Below are 14,108 nucleotides of genomic sequence, written 5' to 3'. Positions count from 1 at the left end.
TTCTGCCACTCTTTTCTTTCCTCCTTTCTGTGTTTTAAGAGCCCTCTTCCTAAGATCTGTGGTGTCCATTTTCTTCCTCATCTGAAATTGGTCTCCCCCCTAGGGAGGTCGAAATGACAATGTAGGCTGACCACATTGTTGGCGGTTGTTGCTCATGAGGCTGTGGAGATGGAAACCAGTTCATATCGATGCATTTTTTTCAGTACCAACACTTTACACGTAGTGAGCATAAAGGTTTTCATCAAGAATTTTTCCTTTTGAACAATGGTTTCATACTGTTCTATGTTACAGTGTTCTTTCACATTAACATGTTTGCCTCTTGAAAACAGATTCTGTTTCCTCCATGAACAGTAAGAACTGAAGAGGAGGGCAGAAGTTTAGAACAGCCTCTATTGAAGATAAAAGTGTGATTAGGATATTGAAAACTAATTTGATGGGTAAAAAGCACCTGGAACATCAGGCAGGCTATTAGCCAAAAAATGCATCTTTACACATAGTTGATCTTGCCATGGGGGGGAGGGGGGCTGTGACAGGATGGGACCAGAAATAGAAGGTTTTTAAAAAGGGACCTTGCATGACAAGGTTATGTCTTTGGAGACTAAAAAGCTTAGCTCATCTGGGAGACAGAGAGACGCCAGATAAGAGATGACAGAGGCCATGTAGAGGAAGGAAAGAGGAGAGAAAGGGCCAAGAAATATTTTGGAATCAGAATCCCCAGGGCTTGGTTTCCTAACCACTATGACAGCATCAGTAGTAGCACTGTGAAGTTGACTGTGCCTGGTCTCCCACAAATTTCCAGGCTAATCCTGGAGACCAAGAAGGATGCATTTCAAGACTAGTTGATGGTACCCAGTAGGTTAACATTCCTGTCACCCCACTAACCCATCTCCCATTCTCTGCCAGCAGAAAAATGGAACACAAGGTTCACAATGTCCACCTATGATACATTCGAATTTATTTCGACGTGGTTCTTTACCTATAACAGAAGGATACAGTAAGAGTTTGAATCCTAGAAATGGAACCTGCCCGCTGGGCTAAAGCAGAAGTGGGGGAGAAGCAGGACCTGTGGACCAAGTTGGGCCTGGTGTTAGAACATGTTACCCAAGGGGAAAACAGCAGTAGGTTGTCAAACAGAAAACTACCGAATACATACTACATATAAGAATCTTTATGAATTATAAGAATTGAAGCCTTCAGGGACTAAAGGAGATAGCAAGGTAGCTTGAAGACAAAGGAAGAGGTCAATTATAGGAAATAGATCATATTGTCTTCTTTAGACTTAAAGCAGAGATATTTAAATATTAAACCACAAGAAAATTTGAAAAGGACGCCGGGGCTGCCCAAAAGCTTAGCATCTCAAGTCAGTGACTTGGAGAGCTGCTGATCCTATAGGCATAAATGTCATTTAGGCTCAAGCATGGGAAGGAGGGAGGATGTCTAGCCAGGAGTCTGATACCTCCTACAAGACTGAAAAAGAGACACTGCCTACCCTCAAGGAAAAGGGGTAGTTAACAAGCACAGAGTGATACGTGCCCTCCTTGATAATAGCTAATGGTTGTGTTCCAGCCTTAGCAGAAGGTTCAACATCATCCCTTTGGGAAGAGAGGATCAGAGGAAGCCCTCAGCCCAAATCTCAGCCCGCGCTTTCGATGGAAAAGTCATGCCTCAGCGTGCGCAGCATGCACGTGACTCCCAGGCTGCCTCCACTGCAGACTATCAGCACGGACAGGCAAACAGAACCATCTCGTAAACTGAAACCACTGAGATTCGTGTCCAGCCTGGCCCTCAGCTGGGTTACTTGTATCTCTGGACTCAAGTCCAGATTCCCAGATGTGGGAAGACTATGGATCTGTGTGATAGGATCTAGGGCATGACTGCTGCATTCACACCCACTCTCAAAACCACCGTCTGCCCCGCTTGTAGCTACTGAATAGGAGTGTGAACAAAAAAAGTATTTGAGGGGGAAATTGCTGCATTAGAATACTATTAATAATATGTAGTGAGTGATCTATATTTGAGAACTGGAATAAAAAATATTTATTTTGAAGAAAAGATGTGCGTTACAAATAATTCTTGTTAGATTATTGTCATTTTTACTTCCATCAGGCTTGGAAGTAGAGGGAAGAGAGGATCAGAATAATCTTCGGCCTCTCATAGCCAGAAACCAGAAGAAAAACACCCCAATTTAAGAGAACTTACTTTCTAGGGTTGGCAGAAACTGATGTTTGTAGAGAATGTATATTTTTTAAAAAAAAGAAAAAAGAAAACTTGGTCGACATAGGCCAATGGGCATGAACTATTTTCTCTTTAAACTCTAGCATCCTTAGATAATGACACGTGTTGGTGAAGATGTGGGGAATTGGAACCCTCATACATTGCTAGCCGGGATATAAGATGGTGCAGCCTCTTTGGACGGCACTTTGGCAGTTCCTTTAATGGTTAAGCATAGTTACCACGCGACAATTCCACTTTTAGGTATACTAGTGTACCCAAGAGAAATGAAAACCTGTCCATGCAAAACCTGTGCACAAATGTTCACAGTAGCATTATTTGTAATAGCCAAAAAAGAGGAAACAACCCCCATGTCCAACTCCTAATGAATGGATTGATATAATGTGGTGTGATCTCACATTAGACTATTACTCGGCAATAAAAAGGAGTGAAGTGTACTGAGGCCTGCTACAGAATGGCTGCACCTTAACATTACGCCAATCACAAAAGAGCACATGTTGTATGATTCTATTTACATGAAATGTCCACAATAGGCAAATATAGAAGACAGCTAGTAAATTACTGGATACCTAATGCTGGAGGATTTGGGGGTGGGGGGAGTGATTGCTAATGGGTACAGGTTTCTTTTGGGGATGATGAAAATATTCCAAAATGGATTGTGGTGATGGTTGCATAACTCTGTGAATGCACTAAAAACCGCTGAAGTACACATACTAAATGGGTCAGTTGTACAGTATGTGAATTATATCTCAAAGCTGCTTTTTAAAAAAATTAACTTCAATATCTTGACATCTTTGACTCTTTCCTGCTTGCTGCAACCACAGCTTTTTGCAGTGGTATTTGAAGGAAAGTCACGTGTGAATATCTGGTGTCTTAAACAAGTCCTCTACTGGAAGGATATTTTCTGAGAGTTCATTAGGAATTATTGCTAACTAAGCCTGGAATTGCAATCCAATAGCTTCTCAGTAGGAATGCACCATCTGTGCTTTTCTTTAGCTGAGTCTATTCTACCAGAACACTTTGTATTTCAAAGCACACATTGATTTAATGTACATAGCAGCGCTATGTAGGCTGATAGGATGAGTTTTTAAGTTTTTAAAAATATTTTATCAACAGTATACTTCAGGTTATAGTCAGTGTATTTTTACTGTTTATTGAGCAGTCTCAACTCAGGAGGCATTAATACCAAATGGTTTTAATTTTCTCCAGTCACTGCCTTAGGCCATGTTTTATTGAATCTTTCTTTTCTATCCCTTAAGAATATTTAGCAGATCTCCTAGCATTCAGGTCACTTGCAGCTATTAGAAGATCAATATGGTCCATTTTTAAACTCCCATCTTATACCTGATTTAAATCTAATTTCCTCCTTCCACTCCATCACAGAGCATGGTCTGGTTCTCAGATACCTCCTTTCAAGGCCTAACTTCTAGGTAGTTGGGGCTAGGTAACAGATGAGAACAGTGTCCCTTTGCCTAATTTCTCATAGTTGCCATCCTCCCCACTTCTTTAGTAAGCAGCATCTTCCATCCATGCCTTCTGGGTGACAGGTGTCAAAATGCAGCTTCGCATTGTGTAAATTGGAGAGCTCACTTCCCAATACTCTGATATGGAAGATCCAGCCCTGGCTTAACCTTGACTAACCCCTTCCACGGTGGTATACTAGTAAATGTTTAACAATTGGCTGCGGGCAGGAGTTAGGTCGTGGTATCTATATATGCACGTAAACATAAGTTATTACAGATTTTACTGATGTGTAGTATGGTTTACAGATAATAAAATATTCAGTACTCGATAATGCAAATTCCTTATAGCCAATTAATTCTCCCAGAAGACTTTCAGTGATTTTTTTGCCAAAAGTTTATGTATATCCATTTTATGGTTGCAACTCTCAAATGAGTGTAGCTTTTAACATGAATGTCGGATGATATTTTCATTTAAGTTCAGAACTAAGGCAAAAGTGAAACAAAGACGGATGTTAGAACTTGTTAGTCGCTATCATGAGCAACTCTGCTGAATCAGATAATAGTTTGAAATACTGGAAGAATATATCCTACAGTTTTTATGCTATTCAGAATGTAAGGACTCTAGGCCTAATAACACACTTTTAAGTTTAATCTGCATTATTAGCATTTTCTCCATCACTTAACTGCAGGCGACAAAACAATAAATCAAGTCCTAATTTGTAGCATTTACCGATTTCAGGCTAATACATGACCTTACTGAATGCGTAATTGGGACAAGAGGCACAGTAGCACGCTGTTTTTCTCTATATACGAACAGAATAGACATTTAAAAAAAAAAAACCTATGTGGATTAATAGCGGTAAAATAATTAAGAAAGTATGAGTTTTAAGTATTTATTAACTTTGTTTATAAATTATTTAGTTGTAACTTTCTATACTTAAATTTTAATAATGACTGTGTTTAAATTCCTAAAATTTAAAAAATTCGCTGGCAAGCTGGCTCCAGCCCTTCTCACACAGCATTCTCCTAAGAGCCTGTTAGCTACTGGGGTCCCTTTCCCTGGGAAGCTGCCTTCTTGACAGGACACTGAGGAGACAGCAGGATAGACGGCTTCTGTGGTGCTCCCTTCTCTACTCAGATAGTCAAGGGGCAAAGCAGGTCAGCTGCCTAAGCAGCTCGTGTCCGGTTTAAATCTCCAGTCAGGGAAGACACTCGAATCTCCTTGCAGGCACCCTCAGTCCTTACCAGCGAGTCTCTCGGTACCCTCCTGTCATAGCTGTGAGAAGAAAAAGTTGTCTTCTCCCTGTTTTTGTGGGGGTGGGAGGAGGGAAGGCAGGAAAGCTCCACTACCACACACACCACACTCCCAAGGTGGTAGCAGCTCAGTGTTCCCACAAACCTTTCTCTCCTTTTCCACACTTTATGGTAGCTTTCTGGTGCTGTCAGAGCCAGCTTATCTTCTCTCAATAAGTCTTGAGGAAGATATTAATGCCTTTTTAGAATTTAGAGTACTTAATACTCAGTACCTCTTTTAGCATTGCCAGTTCGTTATTAATTCTGGAGTAACAGCATCCGTTGCTAGGCTTGTATGCAGTTCCATTTAGCACTCTCAAATTTAAATCTAGTTTCAGAAAGTCTACCATTGGGTTTAAATCACGGACATGATCATTTTTTTCTCCCTAAATTACTATAAGCCACATACTGTGTGTGTGTGTGTGTGTGTGTGTGTGTGTGTCTTTTCAGGATACTTAACAGTCTTTCTGGTTTCAGTCAGGCCTATAATTATCAGTCTGGTTTCCCCACATTCCAAAATACAAAACCTTAGCTTTGACCTACTCACTTGATTTTTAATTAGTAGACCTAGAGGAATTCAGATTTTCTAAATCTTGATAACATTCTTCAAAGAGACATGACATTCCTATACCTCTGGGATGAAATAGCGTTAATTGCTCCAAGTGTTAACCTTACCAGGATTAGGGTTCTCCAAATAAAATTTTAGTGAATGAAAGAAATGGGGAAGGATGAGAACTTACCTTACCAGATAATCAAAACATACTATAAAACTCTAGTGAGAAAAATAGGAGGAACAAATAATGCAAAAGACAGATTAACCTATTGAAAGAATATCAAGTGCAAAAATGAGGTCCCGATATGTATAGGAAGCTTGTGTGTGATAAAGTTAGCATTGCACGTAAAAGTTACTGTTAGTAAACATAGAATATTTCTAAAATACTGGAGAGAATGGAGAGGGCCTTTGTAAATAAGCATGATATATCAAACCAGAAAATGTTAAGGGAAGATCAACTTATTTAACTACTTCAAATCTTTAAACTTATGTTTGGCAGGAGACATCATAAACTAGGTTATAGGATAAATGATACGCTGGGAGAAAATATTTCCTCCACACATAATAGATAAGTAGTTTTGTCATCGAAGGGGCACTGCATTTATTTTGGCTGAATACTGAAGAGCCAGTTTTAGAATCAGTGAACAGCCTAAGGCAAGGCTCAATGTTCCCATCTTGAGATACAAGAATAAATATGAAATTTTATTTTTAAGAATTTAAGTAATATTATAATCGTAATATTATAATCTTATTAAAAACATAGTTGTTTTTCAAGTTTGATATTATGATCTAGCAGGATAATTTCTCCGTGTTGCCAGCTGTTAGAAGGCGCCTCTGCCCATTGCAGTACTTAAGTAATGTTTCCACCTGGTGAAAAGCAGGAGTTTTTTTGGCTACCTATGCCAGTGTGGTTCGTCTTAATGGAGATTTTGCTGTCAGATCAATAAGCTTTCCTTTTTCTCTAGTGGTAACAAGAAAGGTAAAGACTGACCCTTGGGCCCCTGGTGGTCATGGTGCACTGTCACTGTAGCGCCCCCACCCCAGCAGAAACTGTGCACAGCTTCCAGCAGATCTTGGCCCTCACATTTTTATTTCTAATATTTGTATGTTAATTTGCTGCTTCACAGTCGCTGGATGTGCTGCTTTCTCAGCCAGCAGACGCTGGTTGTTACCATGTGCTTTTTCTGTTGGAATCAGTATCTGCCGTGGACAGTAGTAAGATCTGTTTGGGTCCACAGCCTTGTTCTACCTGGGATAGCTGCTCTTCCATTGCTCTTTGAACATTTGTGTGAATACCCGTGAAGGCAGTTCAAAATCTTTCCCTTGTATGTCATATTATTTGTCTTTGGCCAAAAGAGATTTTCAGTCTTAATTACATTCATAGTGCTTACCAATATTTTTAAAACCAGTATTCAGATATTAGCAGTAAATCCAAGTGATGGTGTTATGCTTATTATATATGATGGGACCCGATACGATCTTTGATCGCCACAAGTTGAGAAAAGCTGGAAATGACTTCAAGGAGGAATCGGTCAATTCTATCGTCCAAAGACTAAAGCGGGTTTTGGCTGAATACTGAGGCCAAAGCTGAACTTCAGTGCGTGTTTAATATTTATAATATATAAAGTGCTGCTTCATATTAGTAAGAAAAAATGGACAAATGACATGAACAAACAAATTGCAGAAGAAGAAATATAAATGGCAAACAAAAATGAGAAAATGCTAAACCTCAGTAGGCATCAAGTTAAATGTGGTTACAATGACAGTGGTTTGTCTGTTAGCTTGACAAAAAAAAAATTTAAGATTGGTAATGTAGTGTTGGTGAGAATGTCCTGAAACAGTAAATTATACATTCTTTTACTGAAGGGCAGTTTTGCAGTATTGACCAAAAATTTAAAATGTGTACTCACTGATCCAGCACTGACACTTAGAGGAATCTGCCCTCCAGAAGTACTCAAACACATGTTCAAGGATTTATACAAGACTGTAATACTAGCTCTAATTGCCAAAAAATCAAATCTAACCTAAATGTGCATCCGTAGGGGAACGTAAAAGTGAATGCTAAATAACTATACAAAGAAATGCCCTGTGATTATTTAAAATAATGAGCTAGATCTGTTTGTACTGTCTTAGAAACACAACTACAGTACATTATTACAGAGGAAAATGCAAGTTGCAGCACATTTTATTTAAATATAAATAAAGAACAAAATATAGAGAGACGAGCATCAAACCGTTAACAGTGGTTAGTGACCTCGAGATGGAATGGGTCCTGGGATGGAAGAAATGAGCGGGAAGCAGCAAAAGCAGGTGCAGAGCCGTGCAAGGATGGAGCGTACTGAAGACGCTGCAAGTCATTTAGATTTTTTCTGAAGAGAATGTCAAGAAGACAATCAGATTTATATTCTTAAAAGGTGTATATGAATACTTACTTGCCTGTCTTCATTTAGAAAATAATAGACATTTTGTATTTGCTTCACAAAAGTTTACTCAATTCTTATAACAACCTATGGTTCTTGTCTCCATTTTGCTGTTGAGGAAACTGAGACATGGAGACGTTCACTTGCCCATGTGACTCAGTTATTGGTAGAACATAGATGTAAATCCAGGCAGTTTGGATCCAAAGTCCATGCCCCTTTCTCTTATACTGCACTATTTTTGTTTGTTTCTTTAAGAATATACATGTTTTCTTAAGAAAAGGGAATCATAAAATGTTTTTCCATGTAATTTCTCGCATACCACCTACCAATCAAGATAGGATGTTCTCTGGCCTTGCAGACAGAATCACTCAGCAGCTCAGCAGTGCGGCAGGCTTTTCTCACCTTCCCTGTTACCATTCAGACACATCCCATCCCCCTTAGTCTTACTCCCTGTCTCCTCCTTTCCTGCGCGGCTATAAACCCTTTTGGCTTCCAGGGTACCCAGTGTAAACCCAGCCATTGGAGACATGAGGCTTGACACAGGGATGCAGGAGTTTTCTGACCCTTTCTCTTCTGGAAATCTCCAAAAACAAAAATGGGAGAGGGTACAGAGTCCTCAGTACGAGATCACCTTTCACTCACTTCCAAATAATCCTGATTGTTGTTCAGTCCCCAAGCATTTACTGCACAGCACCGCTTTGTGCCTGGAACTGTGTAGGGAGGCTGAGGTGAGACGGAAGTGGAGATGAGGGAAGCTGTTGTGGTGCCCATCATCAGTGATCTTTCAGTCTTACACTTTCACCCAGGCTAGTATGTCAGGTAGTATTATGTCAACAAAAATGACAGCATGAGTCTTATTTAAAAATGATGTAATGCGGTTTAGAAGTCTAGTTAATGGAGGGCATTGTATGCTCAACTCACCCCCATGATTTTCCATTGACCACTCTGGAAACCCTGTACCTCTGCCTCAGGGAACCTCTAATACGTGCCTCGCTATCATTTGGGAGAATTAAATGCTTGTAGTCTTCTAACCCTGTGCTGTAAGAGGAGCAGAGTACAGATATGCTCCTCTTTTCAAAAATTCCAATAATTGCTAAACAAAGGCAGAAATCGTAGAAGATTAAATATCCATTTCCACTAATGAACGTTGTGGTTTTTCTTTAGTAAAGAGAAGGGAAATTGATAGATGATAATCTCAAAGATTGATAAAGACTTGGGAAAGTAGTAACAACCCAGAAACCCAAAATGATGGGAAGTTTTTTTAGAAAGAAATTATTAAAGAAATATGGTCAGCCGATTTATATTTAGAGACTGTCATTTCATATAACATCTACAGCTATGAAATATGACACCCTGTAACAAGATTCCACCTTACTTAGACTCATAATTATAAACACACTACAAAAAGAGTGTCTTACTCCATTAAATTCACTGTGATAGTCATTGCCTACACGGATATTGGGTAGTTTTGATCTTTGCTGTGCGTGTATTGCAGTTTTGATCCAGCTACTTGCAGTCTTCTAAAACATTTTAGCGTTAAGAATGATTTAATTAATAACATGATTTTAAAATGCCTTCATGTTATGCTTTTATTCCTTCATTTATACTCTAAACAGATTTAAGGGTTGCATAAATTTTCAAAGATTCTTGCACAATAATGTTCTTCACAGCACTGTTTATTAAAACAAAAATATTGGAAAGAATTCAAATGCCTCTAAACAGGAAATTGATTATTAATTCAGATGAGTATTAAAAATGATGAAGTAGGTATGTAATTATCACTATAAAAAGTTATTCATTATATAGTAATTTTTTTAAAGATTACAAAAGCAGACTAAATTAATTGTTTTTCAAATTGTATATTTAGAAAAGTCTAGGAAGTTGTAAGTCAAAATGTTAACAGCGCTTCTCTCAGTGAATTTACAGATGGTCTTCACTTACAGCCTTCTGTCTCGTGTATTGTCTGAGGTAGTTTTTAAGATGATTATTAATTATTGTTTTTATAGTTAGCATGTATAATTTTACAGATGGGAAAATATTTCTCTTTAAAATCAAACTTGAAAAGGTAAAAGGAACTGAAAGAAATGTACAGTTTACTTAAACACAAAATATCTTTGCAGAATGCATTAATTTTATCAGTACTCCCTCTACTTTGTTTTTGAGTTTTTTCTCCCCCTTCTGCCCCCACTGAAATAGTATTAACACTTGATGTAACCCCTTTCCCCACCCCACAGCTTCCGGTTCCCTATCCTTCATCTGTCTCCCTCTGCCTGTGAGCCGAAACGACAGACCTGGTCCCAGTATGCTCACACTGTGTGAGGATACAGTTTGAGGTAGAACATTAACATCAGAGGTCATTCTTCTGACATTAAGCGTGTCCTTCATCTCAGTCAGTACATTAGGAGTACAGATGGACCTTTAGTATGTTTCACTAATATGGAGTCTGTTTAATTAAACACCTGTCTTGAATGATGTAGACGTAAGCTATTGAGGATGCCCAGATTTCACCCTAAGGCTTTGCATTCTAGCCTGGCAGAAATTGGAACAAGATGAGTTTGTTCAACGGTAGAGAACTGTGACTCAGACCTTTCTTTGGCCCTTTTTAGACTCTAAGGTCATTACTTAGTCTGAACTGAAGGACCACATTTTTAAAACATATCTTGGCCAATTCCCAGGTATTTTGTGTCTGCATTTAGTATTGCTGGTTTAAATCTTTTTGAACTCTGGCTGGACTGGTTTAAGTGATAGTTTCGGTCTCAGCGTTTGAGCCAGGAAAGGGAAAGAATCATAAAGAGGAAGCTGAGGCAAAAGTTCTAAACAAACCCATATCCTGGGTAATCTGTTAATTGTTTGTGGTATAAGTAGATGTAAGAGACTGCCCTCTCCCTAGAATGATAACAAGCTTAGCACACATCCAAGCAGCTGGTTTGTTAAAACTTAAGGTCTTATTGGGAAAGCTTTCAAAGACTTGGTTAACATCGGCCTCAGTAGATCATTAAAAGGTGGTGTTTCTATTGTGCCTTTAATATTGAGCAGGTATGACTATGAATATCTTACCAGGTTAGAGTCTCAGAGTCTTCCCAAGTTACAGGTAGTATTAGACTACAGTCACATTTACACTTACATACTCTTTACCTTGATTTTCACATTTAATATTATTAATAACTTGTGCTACTTTACGCCTTTTCCCCTTCAGTTCCTTCTTATCCATTTGCTCTGATATACCCAAGTTCTCAACACCAAAAATACAGGAACTTAAAAATCAGGCAAAGAGTGAAATTAGAGAAAGGAGGGGTAGGGGTGGATTCTGGGGTCTCCAGAAACCTTTTTTTTTTTCCAGTTGTTTTGATTTTTTTTTTTTTTTTTTTCCCCATCCAGTGTTGATCCTGTCTGGGTAGAGAACAATCTCCCAAAAGGCCTGTAGTTCAGAGTGTGGACTCCATTTCAGAGCCCTGCCCCACCCCTTGCTCAACCTTGGGCCAGTGACTTACCCTCCTTATGCTTCAGTGTCCTCCTATGTCAGCTCCCTCAGAGTTTTCAGTTAATATTGTAAAGTTTTAGGACGTGGTAAATCACTGAGTGGTAGCTATTAACATGTGTCAGTATTTTTGTAATAAAGAGCTGCCTGGATTTTGATAGCCCCGAATTTGGAGGAAGAAGTCCACCATCTCCCCATGTGTCATTGGGTCTCACTGATGGCTGCAGCTTGACTGTTCAGCTGAGGCTTCCTCAGTGCAGACAGCCAGGGATGTGAGTGCGGCCACCGCCTTGGAGATACGCCCAGGGAGAGGAGCTGGCTGGCCAGGGGATTGGAACCTCCTCCCAAGAGACCTCATCAAGGACCCTGCAGGTCCCCTCCCACAGCCCCTGCATTTTCTCAGTAAAATATCTATTTGAAATCAAGGGGAGGAGGGTGAGAAGTGTGTGGTGGAGACAAAGAGAAAATAAGGCTTGTCCAGATATATAAGAAGAGGTATCAGTAAAAGCACAGGTAGATGATTCTTCAGCAGCTGGTGTGAAGTGGGGTCTGTCAGTGGCAGGTCATTGCAGGTCATTGTTAAAGTGACAGTGTTCCAGGTTGAGCAGCAGCTTCTCACCTCCTCCCCACTCACTCCTACTACCCCCCTCCCCACACACACACACCTCTGCGTCTCACCCACAGCCCGCCATGGCCAGCCTTCCAGACACTCCTTCTATTCCCTGACTTTGAAAGTGGAAGAGGTGCTGGTATTTACTGACCCTGGACTCTGCTTCCTTTCCAGCTGACCCTTTGGTGGGCAGCATTGCCACACAGTACATGACCAACAGAGCGGAGCACGATCGAATGGCCAGACAGTGGACCAAGCGGTATGCCACATAGGGGCCCGTGCCTGCCGCCCCCGCCGGACCTGTGCAAGCACATTCACCAAGTGCATCAATAGCCCTGCCCACCCCTCCGGACCTCAGTTCTTATGTTCTTATTTTTATTAAATTTTGAACAGTTTGTGATGGTATGTCATCCTTCCCCCACTCCGTTCTCCCTCTTTTCTCTTCCTCCTTTTCATTTGCTTTCCCTTCTCTCCCACCCGTTTTATTCCCTTTTTAATTTCTGTTAACTTGAAAGATTGGGTGTTTTTTTTCCCCAGCTCAAAAAAAACTGGGAACTTTTTTTTCAGTGCAAACAATGTTGGATCTGTAATAGTAAGAGCTTTCTTACAAAGCTTTGTATTACTGTGTGGTTTTGTTTTTTGTTTGTTTTGATTTTTTTTTTCTTTTATGTGGTCTTCGGGAAAACACGAATTCAGAATTATATCTCGTTTCTACTTAAATGTAGTTCTTAGGGTTAATTTTTTGTACTAAAGTCTTTATTGGTGGGTGCATGCTACTGGGAACAAGTTTTTGTACAAAAGCTTCAATCAGAATCACTGTGCATTACTGAGACTCTGTTTATCACTAGCCTTCTGTCCCCCACACAGAAGACTGTTGGATTGAACAAAATAATAAGTATTTTGATTTACTTAAAGTGCTTGTAAATTTCTTAGGGACCTGCCACTTTTGACTGTGGATCAGTTGATGTACACTTGTATTATTAAAGCACTCAATAAATCACTGTGGCTGATAAATGCACTTCTGGTAACCTGGCGTTTGCTTTGTATCCTGGTGACCAGCATAGCAGCACGGCTTGTCTAATTCAATTACAGATTCAAGTATATTTTTCATCTCAGACCTCTAATATTTCTTTGTAATTGAGTCGCTTAGCATGTGGAATTTCTCCAGCTGTCAATAAATAGCCTGATGATTTTACGGTTATTTCGGAGCACTATAATTTTACATATTGGCTGGATATGTATGACTTTCTCATAGATATCCTTTCTGTTACAACCTTCCTTACGCAACCATTAAAACATGTGCCTCCAAAAATAGCCGCCCAGTGAAAGTGAAGTCTGAGCCGATCATTGTGTTCGATCCCTTTTGAACTTATGTCTCTCCTCTTTTTTCTCCTAAAAATGTTACAGTGATTGAGTTTTGGTTTTGTTTTTTTCTCCACAATTTTAGTGAAAGAGTAAACTCAACTGTATCAGTCATGGTCAGCACATTGAGTGACCAGGGTATGTATGTCCGGCTTTGACTTCAGGCTGTTCTAGGTATGCAGCTATGGGAGGCAGAGGAACCTTGTGTGTGGTGCAGTTGGAAAGACACACGGACGTGCTGATTGGTATTCAGGGTTCTTTGTGTTATAAGGCATGTTGGAAACTCCTGCTTCCACTAATGACAGCAACAGGCCCACCATGCAGGTCGGTCTCACGTTAAGAGCATCTGTAACTGCTACATAGTAAGATTTACAAATTCAGTCAGTCACCTCTAAATAGTTCTGATTCAAATTTTAGTATCTGTACCGGAAACATTTTAAATGCCTAATTCAAAATAACACAGTTTTGTTGTTTTTTAATAATTAAAAAGAAATCCTAGGGGCGGCTGGTTAACTCAGTTGGTTATAGCACGGTGCTCTTAACAACAAGGTTGCGGGTTCAATCCCCACATGGGCCACTGTGAGATGCACCCTCCACAACTAGATTGAAACAACTACTTGACTTGAGCTGATGGGTCCTGGAAAAACACACTTAAAATAAATAAAAGTTTTTTTTCAAAGAAGAAATCCTAAAGAAA

At 39.7% G+C, this 14,108-nt stretch overlaps 1 protein-coding gene across 2 annotated transcripts in view; it reads left to right on the top strand.

The window, feature by feature from the left end:
* Positions 1-13,067, top strand: part of UBE2E2 (ubiquitin conjugating enzyme E2 E2) — a 292,593-nt gene extending 279,526 nt beyond the window's left edge. For both annotated transcript variants that reach the window (XM_074312784.1, XM_074312785.1), the window contains exon 6: positions 12,224-13,067. In XM_074312784.1, the coding sequence (XP_074168885.1) occupies positions 12,224-12,321 (98 nt within the window). In that variant the 3' untranslated portion in view covers positions 12,322-13,067. The remainder of the gene's footprint in view (positions 1-12,223) is intronic.
* The last annotated feature ends 1,041 nt before the right edge of the window (positions 13,068-14,108 follow it).

The sequence above is a fragment of the Rhinolophus sinicus genome, linkage group LG10 (genome assembly GCF_036562045.2).
Source record: "Rhinolophus sinicus isolate RSC01 linkage group LG10, ASM3656204v1, whole genome shotgun sequence".
Taxonomy (NCBI): domain Eukaryota; kingdom Metazoa; phylum Chordata; class Mammalia; order Chiroptera; family Rhinolophidae; genus Rhinolophus; species Rhinolophus sinicus.
Note: the sequence above shows the minus strand (reverse complement) of the source record. Positions and strands in the feature narration are given on the sequence as shown.